The following is an 18,702-nucleotide window of genomic DNA, read 5'->3' on the forward strand; positions in this document are numbered from 1 at the left end:
GATATTTTAAGCACTTGGCCAAAAATTGTATAAATGGTTTGATTTCAGATCTTATATTCTTTCTATGACCCTGCTCTAAGAGTAGGACACTCGTTTAGGACTTGTGAGCCAGTTAATTCTCCTTATAAATTTTATATTTTTAATGTACACTCTAATTTTCATAACATGAAAAATTTAACAAAATGCTAATTGTGATGTATATGGTATTTAACAGACTCCTGAGAAAAAACAGAATGACCAGCGAAACCGGAAAAGAAAAGCTGAACCATATGAAACTAGCCAAGGTAGTAATAATTTCACACCAGTAAAAATGTAAATTCTTATGTACTTAGTATAAAACTTCCAGCTCACACTAATTAGTTTGTGTACAGGGATTCCTAACAGTGGAGATTTGCATTCCTTAAGGGAGTATCCGGCTATTTATTATAGACTTGCCATTCGATACACACTTGACAAAACAGTGTCAGTTCTATGGGGACTCTAGTTTTCCCTGTTGTAAGTTAATAGTCTTCTCGCCATGGATTTGTCTTCAGAATAAGCATTTATTGTACAGAAAAGAGATTGCATAGCAGTTTTAACTATGTCTTGCACTAGATCAGTGGTTTGTTAATAATCGGCAAGCAGAAATGGTTGCATGTACATGGCTGTCCTTTTACATACCCTTCTTCCATGTCAGTTACTCAGTTGAATAATTGGCGCCCAGTGGAATAAATCTGCGAGTATGATGGTCATAATGCCAGATTTCTTTAAATAATTAAAGAAAGAATAAATGAAATGGAAGAGCTTCCAAGAAACGAAAGGGCCCCTCCCCCCATTTTGTATCTTTTAATCTGCAAATCATTTTTTACTTTTGTGGGAGAAAATTTTCCCAAAGTAACAAGGTCACATAAATTTACTTGTGAAATAGAATAAACCATTAAGCTCTGATGAATTTTTTTTGAATTTTTTTATCCTCTTAGTTGGGAGTATAGTTTATAGTTTAGTTTTATTTTGATTCACAGTTGTGGCATAAGCTTTGTTAGTGTACTTGTAAAAGAAAGCATAGTGAATCTTAAAGGAAAGCAAGCTATGAAAAGTTCTTTCTTTCACTGCTTATTTCAGTGTTTTATTTTGTGGTGGAAACTGTCTTCTGTTCTTAGGAAACAGGTATTTTGGCTTATTTGTTAAAAGTAAAGTTGACATTTGAATTGGTAACAGCATAGGCAGTCATTGAATATATAATACACTTTAGCAAATGATGGTTTACTTGTGTTACTGGAAAAACTATACTTACTTTGGTTTTATTTTCAGGGAAAGGCACTCCTAGGGGACATAAAATTAGTGATTACTTTGAGGTAAGTTAAATTTTTGGAAAAAGAAATCTATAGTGACTTAAAAAAAAAAAAAAAGAACCTAAATCCTTTCATTCATTTAAAGCTTTAGAAAGGAATATATTGCCTTTACTGTGCTCTCCTCCCCTTCCTCCCCACCTTCATCAGCCTGATGTTGCTCCATCTCTATAAGAGGAAACAGCTGCTGACTTCCTAAATTTAAATTTGTTCACGATGTGTCTTGTCTGTGATGATATAAAAATTCACAAATGAGGTGATTGTTTTCTTGGCCAGACTAGGTTTTGTGTCTTAGAAAGGTTGAAGTGGAATGACTTGGACTCTTCTTTTGTCCTCTGCCTGTAGTCCAGTGGAACCTGCAGTGAGCTCACCAGCCTATCCTTAGTGGTTGCTGAAGGGGACACTAACATACACTGTATTCCTGCTTCATGTATTTTGAGACAAGAAGGGAAAACATTCTTCTCTTATGTCTTTTCAAAACATGTGTACCTTCAGGTTTCTAGCCATGTTTTTCTTATGTCTTGGTACATTTCTGCTGGAGCTTCTTGTTAAAATCTCATTGAAAAGATAGCAGAATTTGACTTACATGGCATTTTCTCTAGAATAAAATGTGTAGACTTAAAGGGACCATATATGATTAAGACCTGTTTGTGTATTAATCTTTTACTCTCCTTATCTGAAGCATAGTACTGTTGTGAATTATTCATATCCATTTTTCCCTGTTGGCCAGTTTGCTGGGGGAAGCGGGCCAGGAACCAGCCCTGGCAGAAGTGTTCCACCAGTTGCACGATCCTCACCGCAACATTCCTTATCCAATCCCTTACCGGTAAGCATTCACCTGGAGAAATGTGACACCTGTTGTAGGAGACCAAGAAGCCCAGGAACACTCAAGCAAAGTTTCTCTTCCATTAATTACCCAAGGGGGGTGAAGTCTTAAGGAGAAACGTTCATAGCATTACCTGTGAATCACTTAACTTAGATTCAAATCTGTATCAGTCAGCTTACATTTTATAAGAGCTGATCCTGTTCTCCCGGTATAAATCGATTACTTCTAGGCCTGCAGCTCATTGTTCTGTCAAGAAAGGGGGTTCCTGTCCAAACATTAGGTTTTTATCCTGGCTGGACATACATATTCCTGTAGTTTAATTCCTTTCAAAAAATTTTGATCAGCTCCTGGTATTTGAATTAATTGTATGGCTTGCTCAGTGATGTAGTAGACACGCTAATGCTGCACAGGTTTGGGATAGGTTTGTTCTCTGCCTGTGAGTGAGATCTGAAACTCTATAAAAACATCACAGCCAAGTTAGTGGTTCTCAGGCCGGGGTAGTTTATCCCCTCAGGGGACATTTGGCAATGTTGAAGTAATTTTTGGTCAGAACTAGAGGGTAGATAGAATGATGCCATAGGCATCTGCTGGGAAGAGGCCAGGGATGCTGGTGTACATCCTGCCACGCACAGGATAGGCGCCCACAACAAAGAATGATCCAGTCCAGAATGGTACTAGTGCCAAAGTTGAGAATCCCTGAACCAGCTCATGTAGGATTTTATGTCAGTTCCCTCAAGTGCCTTTGGCTGATTTGTTGATACCATATGAGAACCCTGTACATAAGAGTGTATTATGTCCCTTGATGCCTCAGGTATTGCTGTGAGATCTTAGGGAAAAGGAAGACCAGAAGTTTTCATCCTAGGTCTCTGTTTCGGAAAGTTGCTTTTCTCTGCCTCAGCAGACTTGATTAATATCGCTTTTTTTCTTAAGTAATTTAGTCTCTGGATTGTTAAACTATTTAAAAATGTCCTTCTTTCCTCTTCTGTCTCATGAAAACATGCGTTTATTAGGGTGATTATAATTAGTAAAGCACTTAGGAAAATGTATTCAGCTTGAAATTTTTTCTATTACTTTGTCATCATTGCCATATTTAAAAATATTGTAAATGTTCAATGTGTAGATACGTTAGGTTGAGGTTTGTTAGCTAACTTTTGAGGAGACTTAGATCTGTATTTTTATTGTTTTAAACCAGTTACATGTTTTAAAATGTTAAATGGGATTACAGAATAATCTATTTGGGACAAATATGATTTGTAGAATTTTGTTGTCTTACTACTCTTTTCTTCCTGAAAAAGGTTTTTTTTTTTCGTTTGGTTTTCAGTAATGTGACCACCCATCTATCATGTGTCCATTTAAGTCAGGTCTTAAGTGAAGACAAGAGAGAGGTACTCAAGTGATCCACTGACAGTCCTGCCACCTCTGTGCATGGTGGCTGGGCCTCATGATCGTGCAAATCTAAGTATGTCTTGGTTGTTAAAATAGAAACCAACCTTAATTTCCTTTTTCCATTGCATTTTATCCTCCTATCTTAGATTCTGTGCTTCATTGTTACAATTAACTGATTTGTGTATATCCTTCGATTCCCTTTCCCCACTCTCTCCATTGTACTTGCCTGAAAAAAACTTTTTGATTAAATCTAATTTTCCACTTTTTCCTTGCCTGTATCTAAGCAGTTCAGCCTGGTTAGAGGAAAGCACATATACCCATGCTGGCTGATCTCACTTTAAGTTCGTGACCACCAACCTCATGAGCCTCTGAGTTGCTGCCAGTCCTATTATATTTCCATAGTTAATTCACCCTCCTAGATGAATATTTCGTATTTTTGTCATTTCCTGCAATCTTCCAGCAGCAATTCCTTCCCCTCTACTCTCTCGACTGATGACTTTACTTTTTTATTTTACCAGAAAAATAGAAGCAATCAAAAGAGAGCTTTCCCATGTGCCTCTGCCAGCTCTACCAGGTTACTTGTATTCTTATCCATATCTGCCTTTTAGGATGCATGAACTGGCAAGAACTGGCAAGCCCTTTACTTGGACATCGATTTCCCTGAAAATTACATGTGCACCTCTCCTTGCCATTTCTGTTTATATAACTAAATGAGTAGCTTAAAAAACAATCTTTCCCAGGGAAGTAGGACTTCCCTGGTGGTCCAGTGGTTGGGAATCTGCCTGCCGGTGCAGGGAGCATGGGTTCGATCCCTGGTCTGGGAAGACTCCACGTGCCACAGAGCAACCAAGGCCGTGCGCCACAGCTGCTGAGCCTGCACACCCCAGAGCCCGTGCTCTGCAACAAGAGAAGCCGCCTCAGTGAGAAGCCTGCACACAGCAAGGAAGACCCAGAGCAGCCAGAAAAGATAGATAAATAATTTTTAAAAAATCCACTAGCACAACAAATTGCTCTTTTTGCAGTCTACCCTGTCCCTGTAGATAACAGTTTACTGTGTCCAGTTTTTCAGGTCATAACTTCATGCCCCATATCTCATCCATCAAAATCCTGTTTTCTTTTAAAAAAATACCCAAATCCACCCTCTTTTCTGTTCACTTGATTCTGTGAAAAATTTAAGTCAGATCCTATTCAGAACTGGCCAGGGGCTTGTCCAGACTGTTCTAGGCTTACATGGTCTAGAAGCTCCTACATAATCTTTGCTCCCCACATCATCTGACTCCATCTGCTCCCCTTCTTCCTCATGCCACTCAAGCCGCACTGGCCTCCTGGAAGTTCTGTAAACACTCTGAAGCACTCTACTTCAGCGCCTTTGTACCTGCTATTTCTTCTTCCAAGAATAGCGTGATGAGCAAGTCCTTCATCAGACTGTTGCTCAAAAATGACCTTGTCAAGAGAGGTCTCTCCTGGCCAACTTCTTTGAATAACAGTCCCTCTCACCTTGTAAATCTTTCCCCTAATCCTGCTTTAATTCTTAGTTACTACTATCTGGCATATGTATTTAAAATTTGATATATATATTTAAATTTTTATTGATTCATATTTATACATATAAAAGAGTATACATGTACATCTACAGCTTAATGAATGTTCACCAACTGTACTAGTACAAGAAACAAAATACCAGCCCCTCCAGAAAGTCCCTTATGTTCCCTTCCATTTATTAGCCCCCTCCCTGCAATTGGGGATAGCTACTGTCCTAACTTCTAATAGTAGCATAGATGAGGTTTTTTTTTGTTTTTATACAGTGTATAAAAGGAATCACACAGTATATAATGTACCCTGGTGTCTAGTTTCTTTCATTCAACATTACTTTGGTGAAAGTCATCCATGTTGTGTGTTCTAGATCATTCACTGTCGTCATTGTGTGGCATAATTTTATTTTTATTTAATTTACATATCTTAATTTTTAACTATACAGTTAGTTTGTTGCCCATCATCTTCCACCAGAATGTTAATCCCAAGAGAACTGGACCTTGGTTTTATTTACTACTATTTCCATCTCTTACACTGTTTGTTACATAAAGGTGTAATCACTTTAACTATTTCCCTCACTCCTTGACATAGAAGAGAGATCTTGTTCCGTGTTTAGTCTCTAACACCCAAAACAGTGTTGGGTACACAGTGGGAACTCAAGACTCTTTGTTGAAAGAGAAGAACAGAAGAACAGATAAAGAATTATTTTAGCTTTTTCCCCTCCTACGTGATTCTTCTATATTTTTTGTTAAATAGAGAAAAGTACACAAACTCTGAGCCTGAGTTCAGGAGTTGGTAAACTACAGCCTACAACTGTCAGGCTGAGAATGATTTTTAGATTTTTTGAGTTGTAGAGACAAAGAAGAATATGTCACAGAGTTATGTTGCCTGGAAAGCCTAAAATATTTCCGTCTGGTCCTTCACAAAAAAATATTTCCAGGCAGTCATTATGAAGTTAACTCCATTAATCATTACTTAGGTCAGAAAGTAAAATATTTCCAGCACCCTGGAAACCTTCCCTGATCACAACTCCCTCCCAATACTCTAGAAACAACCACTGTTCTAATTTTTGTGATTATCATTTGCTTTTCTTTATAGTGTTATCATTATGACAGTTTTGTTAATCATGGCATTTAATCACCATGTTTAAATCTTCTGTATTCTGACTTTTGGCTGTTTGTTCTGCCAATTACTAAGAGAGGTAATCATGACTGTCATGATTATGGGTCTACTTTGTTTCTTCCTGTATTTATATTTTTGCTTTATGTATTACTAAGTGATTCTCTCTATTTCTCCTGATACTTTTTGCTCTTAATGCAGTTTATCTGATATTAGTATATTCAAACCACTGCATAGTGTAAATATTTCTGTTTTTATATTGTCAGCTTTTCATTTATGTTTTCAGTATATCTGACAAATACATAGTTGAAATTTTTTTCTTTATTCAGTCTAAAATCTTTTTTAAGGGAATTACCTAGTGATCCAGTGGTTAGGAGTCAGCACTTTCACTGCTGGGGCCTAGGTTTGATCCCTGGTTGGGGAATTAAGATCCTGCAAGCCGTGTGGCATGGTCAAAAAAAAAAATCTTTTTTAAACTTCAGTATTTATTCTGTTTACATTAATAAACAATCCTTATGTTTTAAATATTCTGGCTTTTAATGCATCTGTTGTTGCCTATTTCTTGCCTGTTCTATGTTACTGTTTCCTTCAATTCTTGTTTTCATTTGTATTCAAAAATGATTTCATGCTTTTCTCCTCCACTAGTAGGTAGATCCTGTGTGGTGTTTCTCTTAGAAGTTACCACAGGTGTCTTTAATGTGCCAGAGTTTGATGTTAACAGTAGCCTAGTTACATGATAACTTTGATTCCATTTCTGTGCTACTGCCTTGGTGGTGGTGGTATAGGTTTATATTTTGCCTTAAAATATATATATCTCTCTCTCATAGAACATTATTATGCTGTCAGTGTTCATTTAGATTTGTCCATGTACTTATTTACCTCTCTCTCTGTACTTCTTCCCTTTTTACACATCACACCTTCCACTTCAGGGAAGAAGTGGAAGTGAAAGAGTGGACTACTTCTGCCTTCCATAGTCCTTAATACAGTATTTATCTGCTGGGGGTTAACTCTCCAGGTTTTTGTTTGCTGAAATAACTTTATTTTGCCCTTATTCTTGAAAGATATTTATGCTGTGTATATATCTAGATTGTTTTTTTTCCCACACACACAGTTAGGTGTATTGTTACCATTTTTTTGGTTCCCCTTGTTACAACTGAGAAAATAGTTTTCATTTACTTGTTATTTCTTTGAAAGAAACTGCTTTGCTTCCCCTACCCACACCTACCCTTCTCCCCCCAACCCCCAGGCTACTTTACTTTGTGATGTTGTGCAGTTTTGCTGTGAGACATCCTTTTATTTCTCTTCCATGTAATTTGTTGGGCTTCTGGTATTTGTGGGTTGCTGTCTTGTACCATTTCTGAATAGTTATTAGCCATTGTCTCTATCTCAGTCCTGTTCTCTTTTTCGTTCTCCTGTAAAATTTCAGTGAACCATGTTAGACTGTCTCACTTTATCACCATGCCCCTTCATTTCTTTTTTCTTTTTCTTTTGGTCTCTGTGCTCCATTCTGGATAGTTTCTTGCCTTTCAGTTCTCAAATTCTCTGTTTTGGTGTATCTGATTTGCTGCATTGGATTCTTACTTTTTGTTATTTTATGTTCCCTGCAGATATAGTCAGACTGTCTTTTATTTCTTGAGTAATCTGGTAGACATAGTTGTTTTAAATCTGTTAATTTTTGTATTTGAAGTTTTAAAAAAATCTGTTTCTGCTATATCTCATTTTTCCTAGTTGTTGCTCACGTCTTTATTTCTTTTACGCTTTGATTGTCTGTGTGCTGCTCATTGTACTTGAAAAATTATTTGTGAGATTTCTTTGAGGTCTAAGATGAAGATATGTCTCTCCAGGGAGAATTTTTGTTTACGTCTCTCGAGTGTCTAGAGAGTCTACCAGTCTCTACAAACTCGTGAATTCGCGGCTTGCTCTGTTTGTTTGACTTGCTAGATAGTTTCTTTCAACCAGACAAGCAGTATTGATTTGGATTGTATTAACTTTTCTCAGGAGAGCTGGCACCCCCTGCATGGCCAAGGCAACTGTTGCAGGTCCTGGAGGGCGGGAGAACTATTTCTTCTGGCTTACATTTTTCCCTGATGTTTTAACCCTTTGAAAGTACAGCTTAAAGTGGGAAGGATGCTCATATTGAGCGTCCTAAGCTGGATGGGCTTTGGCCTATGATTATCCACTTGGCAACATGGTGCCCAGGGATTGGAAAGTCAAGATCTTAGGGTGTTCTTAGGGCAAATGTGACTTTGATGCTTCTTTTACTACCTGTTTTGTGTTCCTTATTTCCGTTAGATTTTGTCATGACAAATCCCTACTATTTTGTCAGCTTTTCAATGCTTTTAATATCTTTTTAAAAAAACATTTTGTCCTGTCTTTATAGTTGTTTTCTAAAGGAATGTTGGTACAAACATCCCAACCTGCTGTATTTCCAGAGATATTTAAAGATCTTTTAAGCCCTTGGCAAATAATTATTGAATGTATGACAGAATGATTTGTTTTAATATTGTAGCTTCAATGATAACAGTGTGCCAGGTAGTGAGATTATTGTTGTTAAATAGTACAGGTATTCTGGAGCCTACATTTAAATTTATTGGATAGGATAAGAATGTTGTTTTTAAGGAGGTGTGGCGTTTACTCATAGATTAAAAAAAAAAAACTATAAATTCTTTTTTCCAGATCACTTTGATTAGTCTGTTTTACTTGTATTTTCTAAAGTGAAAATGTTAGTTTTCCCTGATAAAGGGATACATGCTGATTATGAAAGTCCAATAATTCAGAAGTGGTAAAATATAAAGTCCTTTCCACAAGAGCTATTATTAAAGAGTTTAGTGGGCATATATGTATACATGTATGTTCATATAGCAGATTCCCTCATTTCCATTGTATAAATTTATCTAGACGATAGACTTAAATATTTTGTATTCTCTAGTAATGCCATAATGAATATCCTTGTTTGTACATCTGTGCTTATGCATTTGTTTTTTTTGGATAAATTTCCAAAGGTTAGTTCCCAAGTCAAAGAATATGCACACTTAAAAATGTCATCACATAAATGGATAAAGAAGATGTGGTGTGTGTACACACATACACTGGAATATTACTCAGCCATTAAAAAGAATGAAATGGTGCCATTTGCAGCAACACGAATGGACCTAGAGATTATCATACTAAATGAAGCAAGCCAGACAGAGAAAGGCAAATACCATATAAAATCACTTATATAGGAATCTTAAAAAATGATACAAATAAACTTATTTATAAAATAGAAATAGACCCACAGACATAGAAAACAAACTTACGGTTTTAAAGGGGAAAGGGTGGATGTATAGGAGTTTGAAATTAACATATTAATATATACACTACTATATATAAAATAATAACCAACAAGGACTTACTGTATAGAACAGGCAACTGTATTCATATTTTATAATAACTTATAAAGGAAAAGAATCTGAGAAAGAAAATATGTGTTCAGTTACATAAATATAACTGAATCACTTTTCTGTATACCTGAAACTAACATAGCATTATAAATCAACTATGCATCAGTTTAAAATAAATAAAATGAAAAATCATCACATAATTGCTAGCAGGTCATCAGCAGTTTGAGTCCCAATTTCTTCCTATCCTTCTAATACTGAATTTTACATAATAGTCTTTGCTAGTGAGAAAAATACCTTGTTTTAAATTGCATTTCTTCATCAGTGATATTAAACATCTTTTCGTATGTTTAGTGGCCTTTTGGATTTCTCTTTTAATGCTTATTCAGTTCCTTTGCCTATTTATTCAAGCATTTGCTTTGTCTTGCTGATGGGTAGGAACACATTATTTATTAAGATTGTTAGCTCATTGTCACTTATGGTGTGAATATTTTCTGCCTCTTTATAATTTGTTTTTTAACTTGTTTATGTCCGCTTGCACCATTCAGAAGTCAAAAAATTAGAAGTGATCAAACTTATCAATGTTTTTCTCTTCATGACTTATTACTAGTTTTGTCTTATTCTTAGATGTTCCTATATGGTTTGTGTTTTTAATGTTATGTTTAAAAAGCCCTCACCACTAGAAAGTCATAATAGCATTTGTTTATATTTTCTTATAATTTTTATGTATACTATAAGGAAGTAATGTACTTTTCCTTTTGTCTAATATCTATGTACATATCCTATCATCTTTGTAATAAAATTCCCACTAATTAGAAATGCAGTATAATCACAGATTATACATACATTTTATATGGGGCTCTTTCTGATTTTTCTCTGCCACTGATTAGTCTTGCTTGTTCCTTTACCAGTATTATGCTTATTTGGTTAATGTTGCTTTGTTCTTCTTGTTTAGTCGCTAAGTCACGTCCAAGTCTTTGCAACCGCATTGTACTGGAGCCCACCGGGCTCTCCTATGTCCATGGGGTTTCCCAAGCAAGAATATTGGAGTGTGTTGTCATTTCCTTCTCAGGGGATCATCCCAAGCCAGGGTTGTCTCCTGCACTGGCAGGTGGAAACACTGAGCCACCAGAGAGGCCAGTGTTGCTTTGCAGTAAGTTTTAATAGCTGGTCAGTTTCCCTGGTACCCTTTATCAAAAATTACATGGCTAATTTTGATTATTTTTCCAAGTGGACCTCAGAAATAAAATGTGAAAATCCATAGAAACAATCTCCCCAAAGAGCAGAGGAGAATCTAGGTGATCGATTGCTGTACTACCACAACACCTTTTCTTGCAAAAACAGAAGCAAAAATACACAAAAAGCCCTAAGCACTGGCTTTTAGTGAGATTTGACATATATAAAATTTGAACTCAGGAGCATAGTGTTTTGCCATTTAACGTTGGTTGTCTTTTATGTTTGTCAGTGAGCTATAGTTTTTGTTTTACGTGTAATCTGCATATTGTTTCCTTCTAAGTATTTTACAGATAATTTTGAATCTGATTTTTTCCTGATGCTGCTTGTTCTGATTATAATCAAGTTGTTGATATATGGGGAAGTTAATTGATTTTTGTGTATTTATTTTATATTTGGCCATCTTACTAAACTATTATTTGTTGTTTTTCAGTTGATTTGTTTGGTTTCCTTTGTGAATAGTTATATCATCCAAAATTGACACTTTCTAATGTTTGATATTTTCCAGTGTTTATACCTCATATTGTTTTCCTTATCACTTTGGCTAAAAATTCTATGATAATGTTGAATGACTGTGATATTAATGTGTTAACCCCTGTTTAGTTCCTAATTTTAATGAAGGTATCTCAAGTATAGCACCATTAATTACAGTTATGTTTATTTCTGAAAAAATACTCTGTTGAATTATAAATGGAATCCTGTAGTTTAAGTATTGCCCAACAATGTGCAAATCTTTTTGCATCTAAAGGAAAGAATCTTGATTCTCTGCCCTCCCACACCAACATTAATGTAGTGAATTACATTAGTAGATAGAATAATGAACTATCCTTACATTTTACATTTAATAAGCCATACATAATTGTGGTATATTATTCTTATGTTTGTATTTATTTTATATTTTGCATATGGGTATAATATGATAATAGAATAGAATAGAGAGTGAAGTAAGTAGGGGCCAAATGCCTTAATCTTTATTAACCTAGAGGTTAGAAATAGCATTTCCTTGTAGAATTGAGGGTATAATGAAGTTATTTGTTGAACTCTACAAAGTAACCTGCAGATTCAGAGTTCTGTAAATATAGAACCATTAAAATGTACTAAGATCCAGTGATAATGTTACTGTACTCTCCATATTTGTTTTCAGAGGGTTTTTTTTTTTAAGTCCTTCTTATATCTGATAACTGTGTTTTAATCTGTTGCACGTTTTGGCAGTATCAGATGTTTTCTTTGTCATGTAATTTGTGTGTGTTCTTTCATGTTTTCCAGCGGCGAGTAGAACAGCCTCTCTATGGTTTAGATGGCAGCGCTACAAAGGAGGTGTCAGAGGAGCAGTCTGCCCTGCCAACGCTTATGTCAGTGATGCTGGCAAAACCTCGACTCGACACAGAGCAGCTGGCACAGAGGGGAGCTGGCCTCTGCTTCACTTTTGTCTCAGTGAGTACTGAGGCTGCGTTTATGCACATCCTTGTTTTCCTGGAGCTGAGATGGAGTTTGAGTAAGGATTTTGGTAGAGAGATGATGATTTCTAACTCTGTGTTACCTGTAAAGATGTGTGCTTGTGCTCGGCCCCGCTTGGCTCAAGGCACTGAGAGAGACTGCTTTATCAAAGTCTGAGTGTCCTGTGGGATGGAAAACACAACCTTAGGTTGACAAAGAACAGAAAATACAGATTCAATTCCATTACAAATTAAAAATAAAATCTCCAGACTCCAACCATCACTTATTTGAAGTAATAGTCAAGTTAATAAAATAAACGCTTATTAGTCATTTTCCCCTCTATGGTATCTGGACAGCCTGCATGCTTGCTTTCTCTCATTTCTTCAGAGTATTAGCACAGTTGCTTTTCCAAGACTATTTGGCTACCTGTTTGTTCCTTTCAGCTTACTTCTTCTTCCTTGAAGAACAGGAATTTGATTATTATAAATGTTTGACCCCATTTGTTTATTTGCCAAGTTAAAATGCAGTTTGACTTAAAAGTTGTTGCTTTTCTTGGTTTCTTTACCCTTCCAAGGACCTGCTTGTTTTCAGTGATGCAGTAAAGCAACAGAAAGCCCCATTGCCCTATCCTTCTATTTTTAGGGGGAAAAAAAGGACAAATGTCTAAATGTGGAAAATTGGTTAACTTTAGATATAGAGAAATGCAAAATAAAATATCATCAAATTGACAGGGACTAGTAAATTTGGTGATTCTTGGTACAGGTAGTGGTTTAGATACACATACAGTGCTATGTGTATGTATAAATCGGTACAGTCAATTGTACAAGTTGGCAGTATATCTCAGTGTTAGGTTTATATATCCTTGGGTCCCAAAATTCCATTCCCATGAACTACACAAAGATTATTGTATTGTTTATAAATTGCGAAAATCTGGAAGCAGTGTCCTTCCACAGTTTTTCAGAGGAGCTTCTAACAAGAATACCTGTTATCTCCACGTTGCTAAGTCTGGCAATCAGTTCTCAGAACTTATTCAGTATAATTCATTAGCTGCAGTTGATCAGTCCCTTCTTCTCTAAGCACATGGTCTTTTCTTTGCTTCTGCCTTTCTGATTCTTCTTCATTTCCTGGATCTCCAAATATTGGAGTGCCCCGGGGCTCAGTCTTCAGTCCTCTTGTATACCATCTTTCAGTAAGGAGAGTCTCGTTTAGTTTCTTACTTTCAATCATCACCCATACTCAGAAGACTTCCAAATTTACATCTGCAGCCCAGAGCCCTTCCCTGAATTCTGGACCTATGTAGTCAGTTGTCTGTGTCTAATAGGCATACAAAATTGAACACAACCGAAGCTGAATTCTTCACTTTGTTCCCCCATTCCAAACCCCATTTCTTCCACATCTCAGTAGTTATCAGCTCTCAGCTTACAATTGTTCAAAAATCCTGGAGTCATTCTAGTCTTATCTCTTTATTTTATATCCTAATTCTGAATCCATCAGCAAGTCTACTTATTTTACCTTCAAAATATATTCAGAATCCTGCCGCTTCTCCTGCCCTTAACAATGACCACTCAAATCTCGTCTCCCACTGAGATCATGGTGGCAGCCTCCTACCTGAACTGTTAGCTCTGCCTTTGTTCTCAGCAGATCAGAATGATCCCGTTGGAGCTTAAGTCCAGGCATGCCACTCCCCTGCTCACAAGTGTTTATAATGGCACATAATGCCTTGCATGGCCTGTTTCCCACCACTTTGACATCGGTTACTACTGCCTCCCTCCCTCACCAAGTTCCATCCTCATGGGCTGCCTTTCTTCTTGAAATACTGCCTGTTGTCTCTCACCTCAGGGCCTTTATCTTAACATTCTTCCTCTAGATATCACCTTGCCTTGTCCCCTTGGTTCTCTCTAGTCTCTGCTTAAGTCTACAGCCTATTAGAAAGGCTGTATTGTATGAGATAGCACTCCTTCCTGCTCCCCACAAACGTTATATAGCTGCTGTGCCCTAATTTTTCTTCTTAGCCTTATCACCAGCTTACCTGCTATAATTTACTTCTTTGTCTCACTCCTCACCCCCATCCTAACTCCCCTCCACTGAAATGTAAGCTGCATCAGGTCAAGGACTTAACTTTGTTCACTTCTGCACCGCCAACGCTGGAACAGGATCTGCTCTTTATGTTGTATGAATTAATGAAGCCATCTTTCATATAAGGACTAGTTAAATAAAATGTAGTATGTATATACAATGGGATGCTCTACAGTTGACCAGTGAAGTGAGATAGACTTTTATGTCGTTTGTAGACTTTTTTTGGCCATGGAATCCCTTGCATTTCCATATGAATTTTAGGATCAACTTTTCAGTTTCTGTAAACCAGACCAGATGGAATTTATAGCAGTTGTGCTGACTCTGCAGATTAATGTGGGGCAGTATTGCCCTCATTAAAAAAAGTAGGTATATGTGCTGGCAATGAAAGACCGATAGATCAATACTGATAAGTAAAAATAGGTGGCAGAATATTATGAGTCTGATCCTTTGAATGTTTGATCCCATGGAGGTCCATGGCATTCTCTAGGCCAGAATACTGGAGTGGGTAGTCTTTCCCTTCTCCAGGGGTTCTTCCCAACCTAGGGATCGAATCCAGGTCTCCTGCATTGCAGGCGGATTCTTTATCAGCTGAGCCACAAGGGAAGCCCATTTAAAATCATATTGCTACATAATTTTATGTATTTCAACATAGGAAATTTGATTTTCAACATTATAAACATATAATTTTCTAAACTGTGAAAGTAGTATATGTGCATGACCTACGAATAATTGAAGTGATAGAGAAGAGTAAAATTCTTTCCTTTGTATTCATGAGATAACCACTGTTAAGAGTTTGTTTTAGATTTTGTACTGAATTCCACTTTAACTTCAGATTATCTTTTATGTACTCAACATTCTCCATTGTGAGAGATCTTTAATGTACCCAGCTTCCTTTTTCATCTTTCAGCTTTTTAGTTATTACTACATTGTTTGTGATATTTAGTTTGTTATTTTAACTATAATTGAATTGTTTCTGCTTTATAAATTATTCTAAAAACTGAAAACATTTAAGGAGCATTTAGAATATTATGATTGTTTCATTATTGTGCACCGTAAAACCGAGTGATTTTATAGGATTCACTGAGAAGAAAGTCCTAGTCACTGAATTAGTTTAGATTGAATGAGACAGTTATAGTTGTCAAGGTCTAAAAGGTTTTTTTAAATATATATATGAGGTCTGTTATTTCCTCAAAAGCTACATCTTTTAACATTATATAAGATGTTCTTAAATGCTTTAATTTTTAGAAATGTAGTTAGCAGATTTTTTTTTGGCTGTGGGATCCCTTGTATTTCCATATGAATTTTAGGATCAGCTTTTCAGTTTCTGTAAACAGACCAGATGAAATTTATAGCAGTTGTGCTGACTCTGCAGACTAATTTGGGGGGGTAGACTTCATAAAAATATTGTTTTCCAGTCCATGAATATGAGATATCTTTCCATTTATTTAGGTATCTTTAATTTCTTTTTATTAGTAATAAAATTTGGAATTTTTGGTGTGTAGATTTTGCCCTTGTTTTGTTCAAATTATTTCTAAGAGTTTATTCTTTTTCATGTTATTGCAAATGTTTTTCAGAGATGGCCTTTTTTGGTATTGAAAAAGTTCCCTTCTTTTCTGAGTTCATTGAGTTCATCATGAAAGGGTACTCGATGCTTTCTCTACATCTGTTGAGATGATCATATGGTATCTTTTTGTTCTTGAGGTCTGTCCACTATTTGTCTTGTCCTTGTCATGTCGTAGCCTTTTTTTAGTCTTAAAAAACCTTTTACCTCAGAGAAGCTTTCTTTTAGTATTCTTAGATTTTTCTTTCCCTCTGCTCTTTTCCTCCTAAAGCCTGTTAGATAGCTTTGAAGCCTCTTCCTGTTCATGTTGCTTAACTTTTCTTTCATGCTACTTGACTTTGTTTCTTCCTCTGGGAGATTTTCTTGACATTGTCTTTTAGATTTTCTGTATTCAGTTCTGTGCATTTTGTTACTTAGCTCGTCTATTCACTTTTTAGAATATTGATACTCTTATCTTGTCATCAATATTCTAAAAAGTGAATAGACGAGCTAAATAACAAAATGCACTTACCTTGTCATCCTGGCGTGCTGCGATTCATGAGGTTGCAAAGAGTCGGACACGACTGAGTGACTGAACTGAACTATCTTGTCATATTAATTTTTCATGTTCTTTACTGCTTTTTCATTTTTATAGATGCAGTATCCTTTTAACCCTCTTTGAACATATTTTATTTTTTAAGTTGTTTTTATTGAATTCTCTGTTTTCTCTTGGATCAGGTTTTGTTTTTTCACGTTGGATCTTCACTTTGTGCTGTTGGTTTCTTGAAAAATGTATCTTGCTTTAGTTGAATGAAATACTATTAGAGTGCTTTAGCATAAGTTATTGGCATGGATTTTTCCCTGCAGTGGCATTGTACTGCTTCCCAAATAGCCCTCCATTGGTGTGTGTGTGTGTGAGTGCTATCCCTGTGTAAGCATCTGGTCAGCTCTCAGCAGAAAAACCAGCTCCTTTACAAACATGGAAGTAAGGAGGGCGTTGTTTTGCTGGGTAACTCTTAAACTCTTAAGCAGTGTATTCCACGTATCCCTCCATTCTGTCAGTTGTAGGGGGCAGGGATACTGTGCTTTCTTTGCTATTTTCCTTAGGACACAATATTCACACCAGAAGCCCTTCCCCCTAGACTCACTCATTTTCCATTTTAAATATTTACATGTTTGTTTTTTTAATTTAAGAGACCAATTCTTGTGTTTTACCCTTGGTTCAGAAGCAGTAGTATCCATGGCTCTCACTATGCAAGGGAGAGATCAAGAGGGGACCTTGTTGGACTATATAGGTTTTAAATGTCTGATAATTGTTCCATGGGTCACTCCTGGTAAAGGTAAATCTCAGTGTGGGGCTTTGGAGGAGTTCTCTTGAAAAGAACCAGCCTGTTTTACTGCTGGTGTTTTCAGCTGTGAATTTATTTTACTTTCTCTATCAGTCTGATCCCAAATGCTTTTGAATGTTTCTTAAAATTTAAAGTTTTTAAAAATTTCTGATTCTTAATTCTCCTTTGTTTCTTAATGCTATTAGGGTTTCATTTAGAAAGAAAATCTTCCAAGAATCAGTACGACTTTGGGAAATCTAGCCTGTAATTATGAATTAGAAGCCAATACTACTTCTCTAATTGGAACGAAGAACACGGAAGTCTGGGAAGGATGTTTTGCCGAGTAAGGGTTGGACTAAATTTACAACTACAGTGGTCTGCTTAGCAAGGCCATCAGCTTCTCATTTCTTGAGAACATGATCCTGTAATTGTGGACTCAGGAGACTAAGCTCTCTTTTTTGTCCAGTGTTGCATTTCTAGTGTTTAACACAGGACCAGGCACAGAGGTTCATAATTAATACCAAATGAATGATAAGAATTAGAGTATTTTCATGGATTGACTTGTCACAGTAGGTCCTTATATTTTTGTAGTTCTCCTATCTTTTGTAAGTATTATTTTCATTTTCATGAGGATTTGCTTACTTCTGTCCCACTGACTCAGTTAACTTTCTGCAGTTTTACTTCTTATCATGGGTTATTTATATGTACATTTTACAGAGAGCTTTAATTTGGAAACATCTCCTTGAATAACATTCTAGCACCCTTTGTTTGCTGAAAGAAAACTTAGAAATGAGCACATGTTAAAAAAGGAAAAAGCATTAAAAAAAATAAAAAACCCATATCCCCAAATCTAGAAGTTTACAGAAAGAGACTTTTAGCCTGTCATGTGATTCTTGTTGGTGTTTATTATAAAAGCAGCTCAGTAATATTTAGAGATAGATTTTAAAAGGATAGGATTTTAAAAGCAATCTAATGATAACTGAAGGAGATAATGGTTATATCACAATGCAGTATAGTATGTGAGTTTTACAGTCCTAACCCTTCATCAATAGGACGAGGTTAGGTTTGCCACATTGCAGGAAGAGTGGGGAACAATATCAGTTATTTAGACCTTCCTAAACCTGGCTGTAATCACTGCTCTGATGTATAGGCTGTGTACATTGTTTTATGTCTTTGAGACTGACTCCTCATTTTTTACTTTTTGATCCCCACAACAATTCTCTCTTCTCCTTGGGTTCTTGTATGGAATGTGAGAACCTGGAATGACCCTATCGTCTCTTCTCTTTGACTGCTTATTTCCTTCAAATTTTAACTCTGATATTATTTTATCAAGGAATTCACCCTCAATTCATTAAGTTAGGTTAGGTACCTTGTTGTGTATGCTTATAGCACATATCCTTAATTGCAGTTTTGTATTATATGATTGTTTAACAGTTTCTGTCAACAAGTATTTATTCAGTGCTTAATACACCTTTTCTTGGTTTATGAGTTTCATAAGGCAGAGTGATGATTGGGC

At 36.2% G+C, this 18,702-nt stretch overlaps 1 protein-coding gene across 4 annotated transcripts in view; it reads left to right on the top strand.

The window, feature by feature from the left end:
- Nucleotides 1-18,702, top strand: part of TLK2 (tousled like kinase 2) — a 123,103-nt gene that overhangs the window by 47,028 nt on the left and 57,373 nt on the right. For 3 of the 4 annotated variants that reach the window (XM_018065313.1, XM_018065314.1, XM_018065311.1), the window contains exons 4-7: nucleotides 215-284; nucleotides 1,291-1,334; nucleotides 2,059-2,154; nucleotides 12,072-12,239. In XM_018065313.1, coding sequence (XP_017920802.1) covers nucleotides 215-284; nucleotides 1,291-1,334; nucleotides 2,059-2,154; nucleotides 12,072-12,239 — 378 coding nt within the window. The remainder of the gene's footprint in view (nucleotides 1-214; nucleotides 285-1,290; nucleotides 1,335-2,058; nucleotides 2,155-12,071; nucleotides 12,240-18,702) is intronic. The other variant, XM_018065312.1, reaches the window with a different exon arrangement.

The sequence above is a fragment of the Capra hircus genome, chromosome 19 (genome assembly GCF_001704415.2).
Source record: "Capra hircus breed San Clemente chromosome 19, ASM170441v1, whole genome shotgun sequence".
Lineage (NCBI taxonomy): Eukaryota > Metazoa > Chordata > Mammalia > Artiodactyla > Bovidae > Capra > Capra hircus.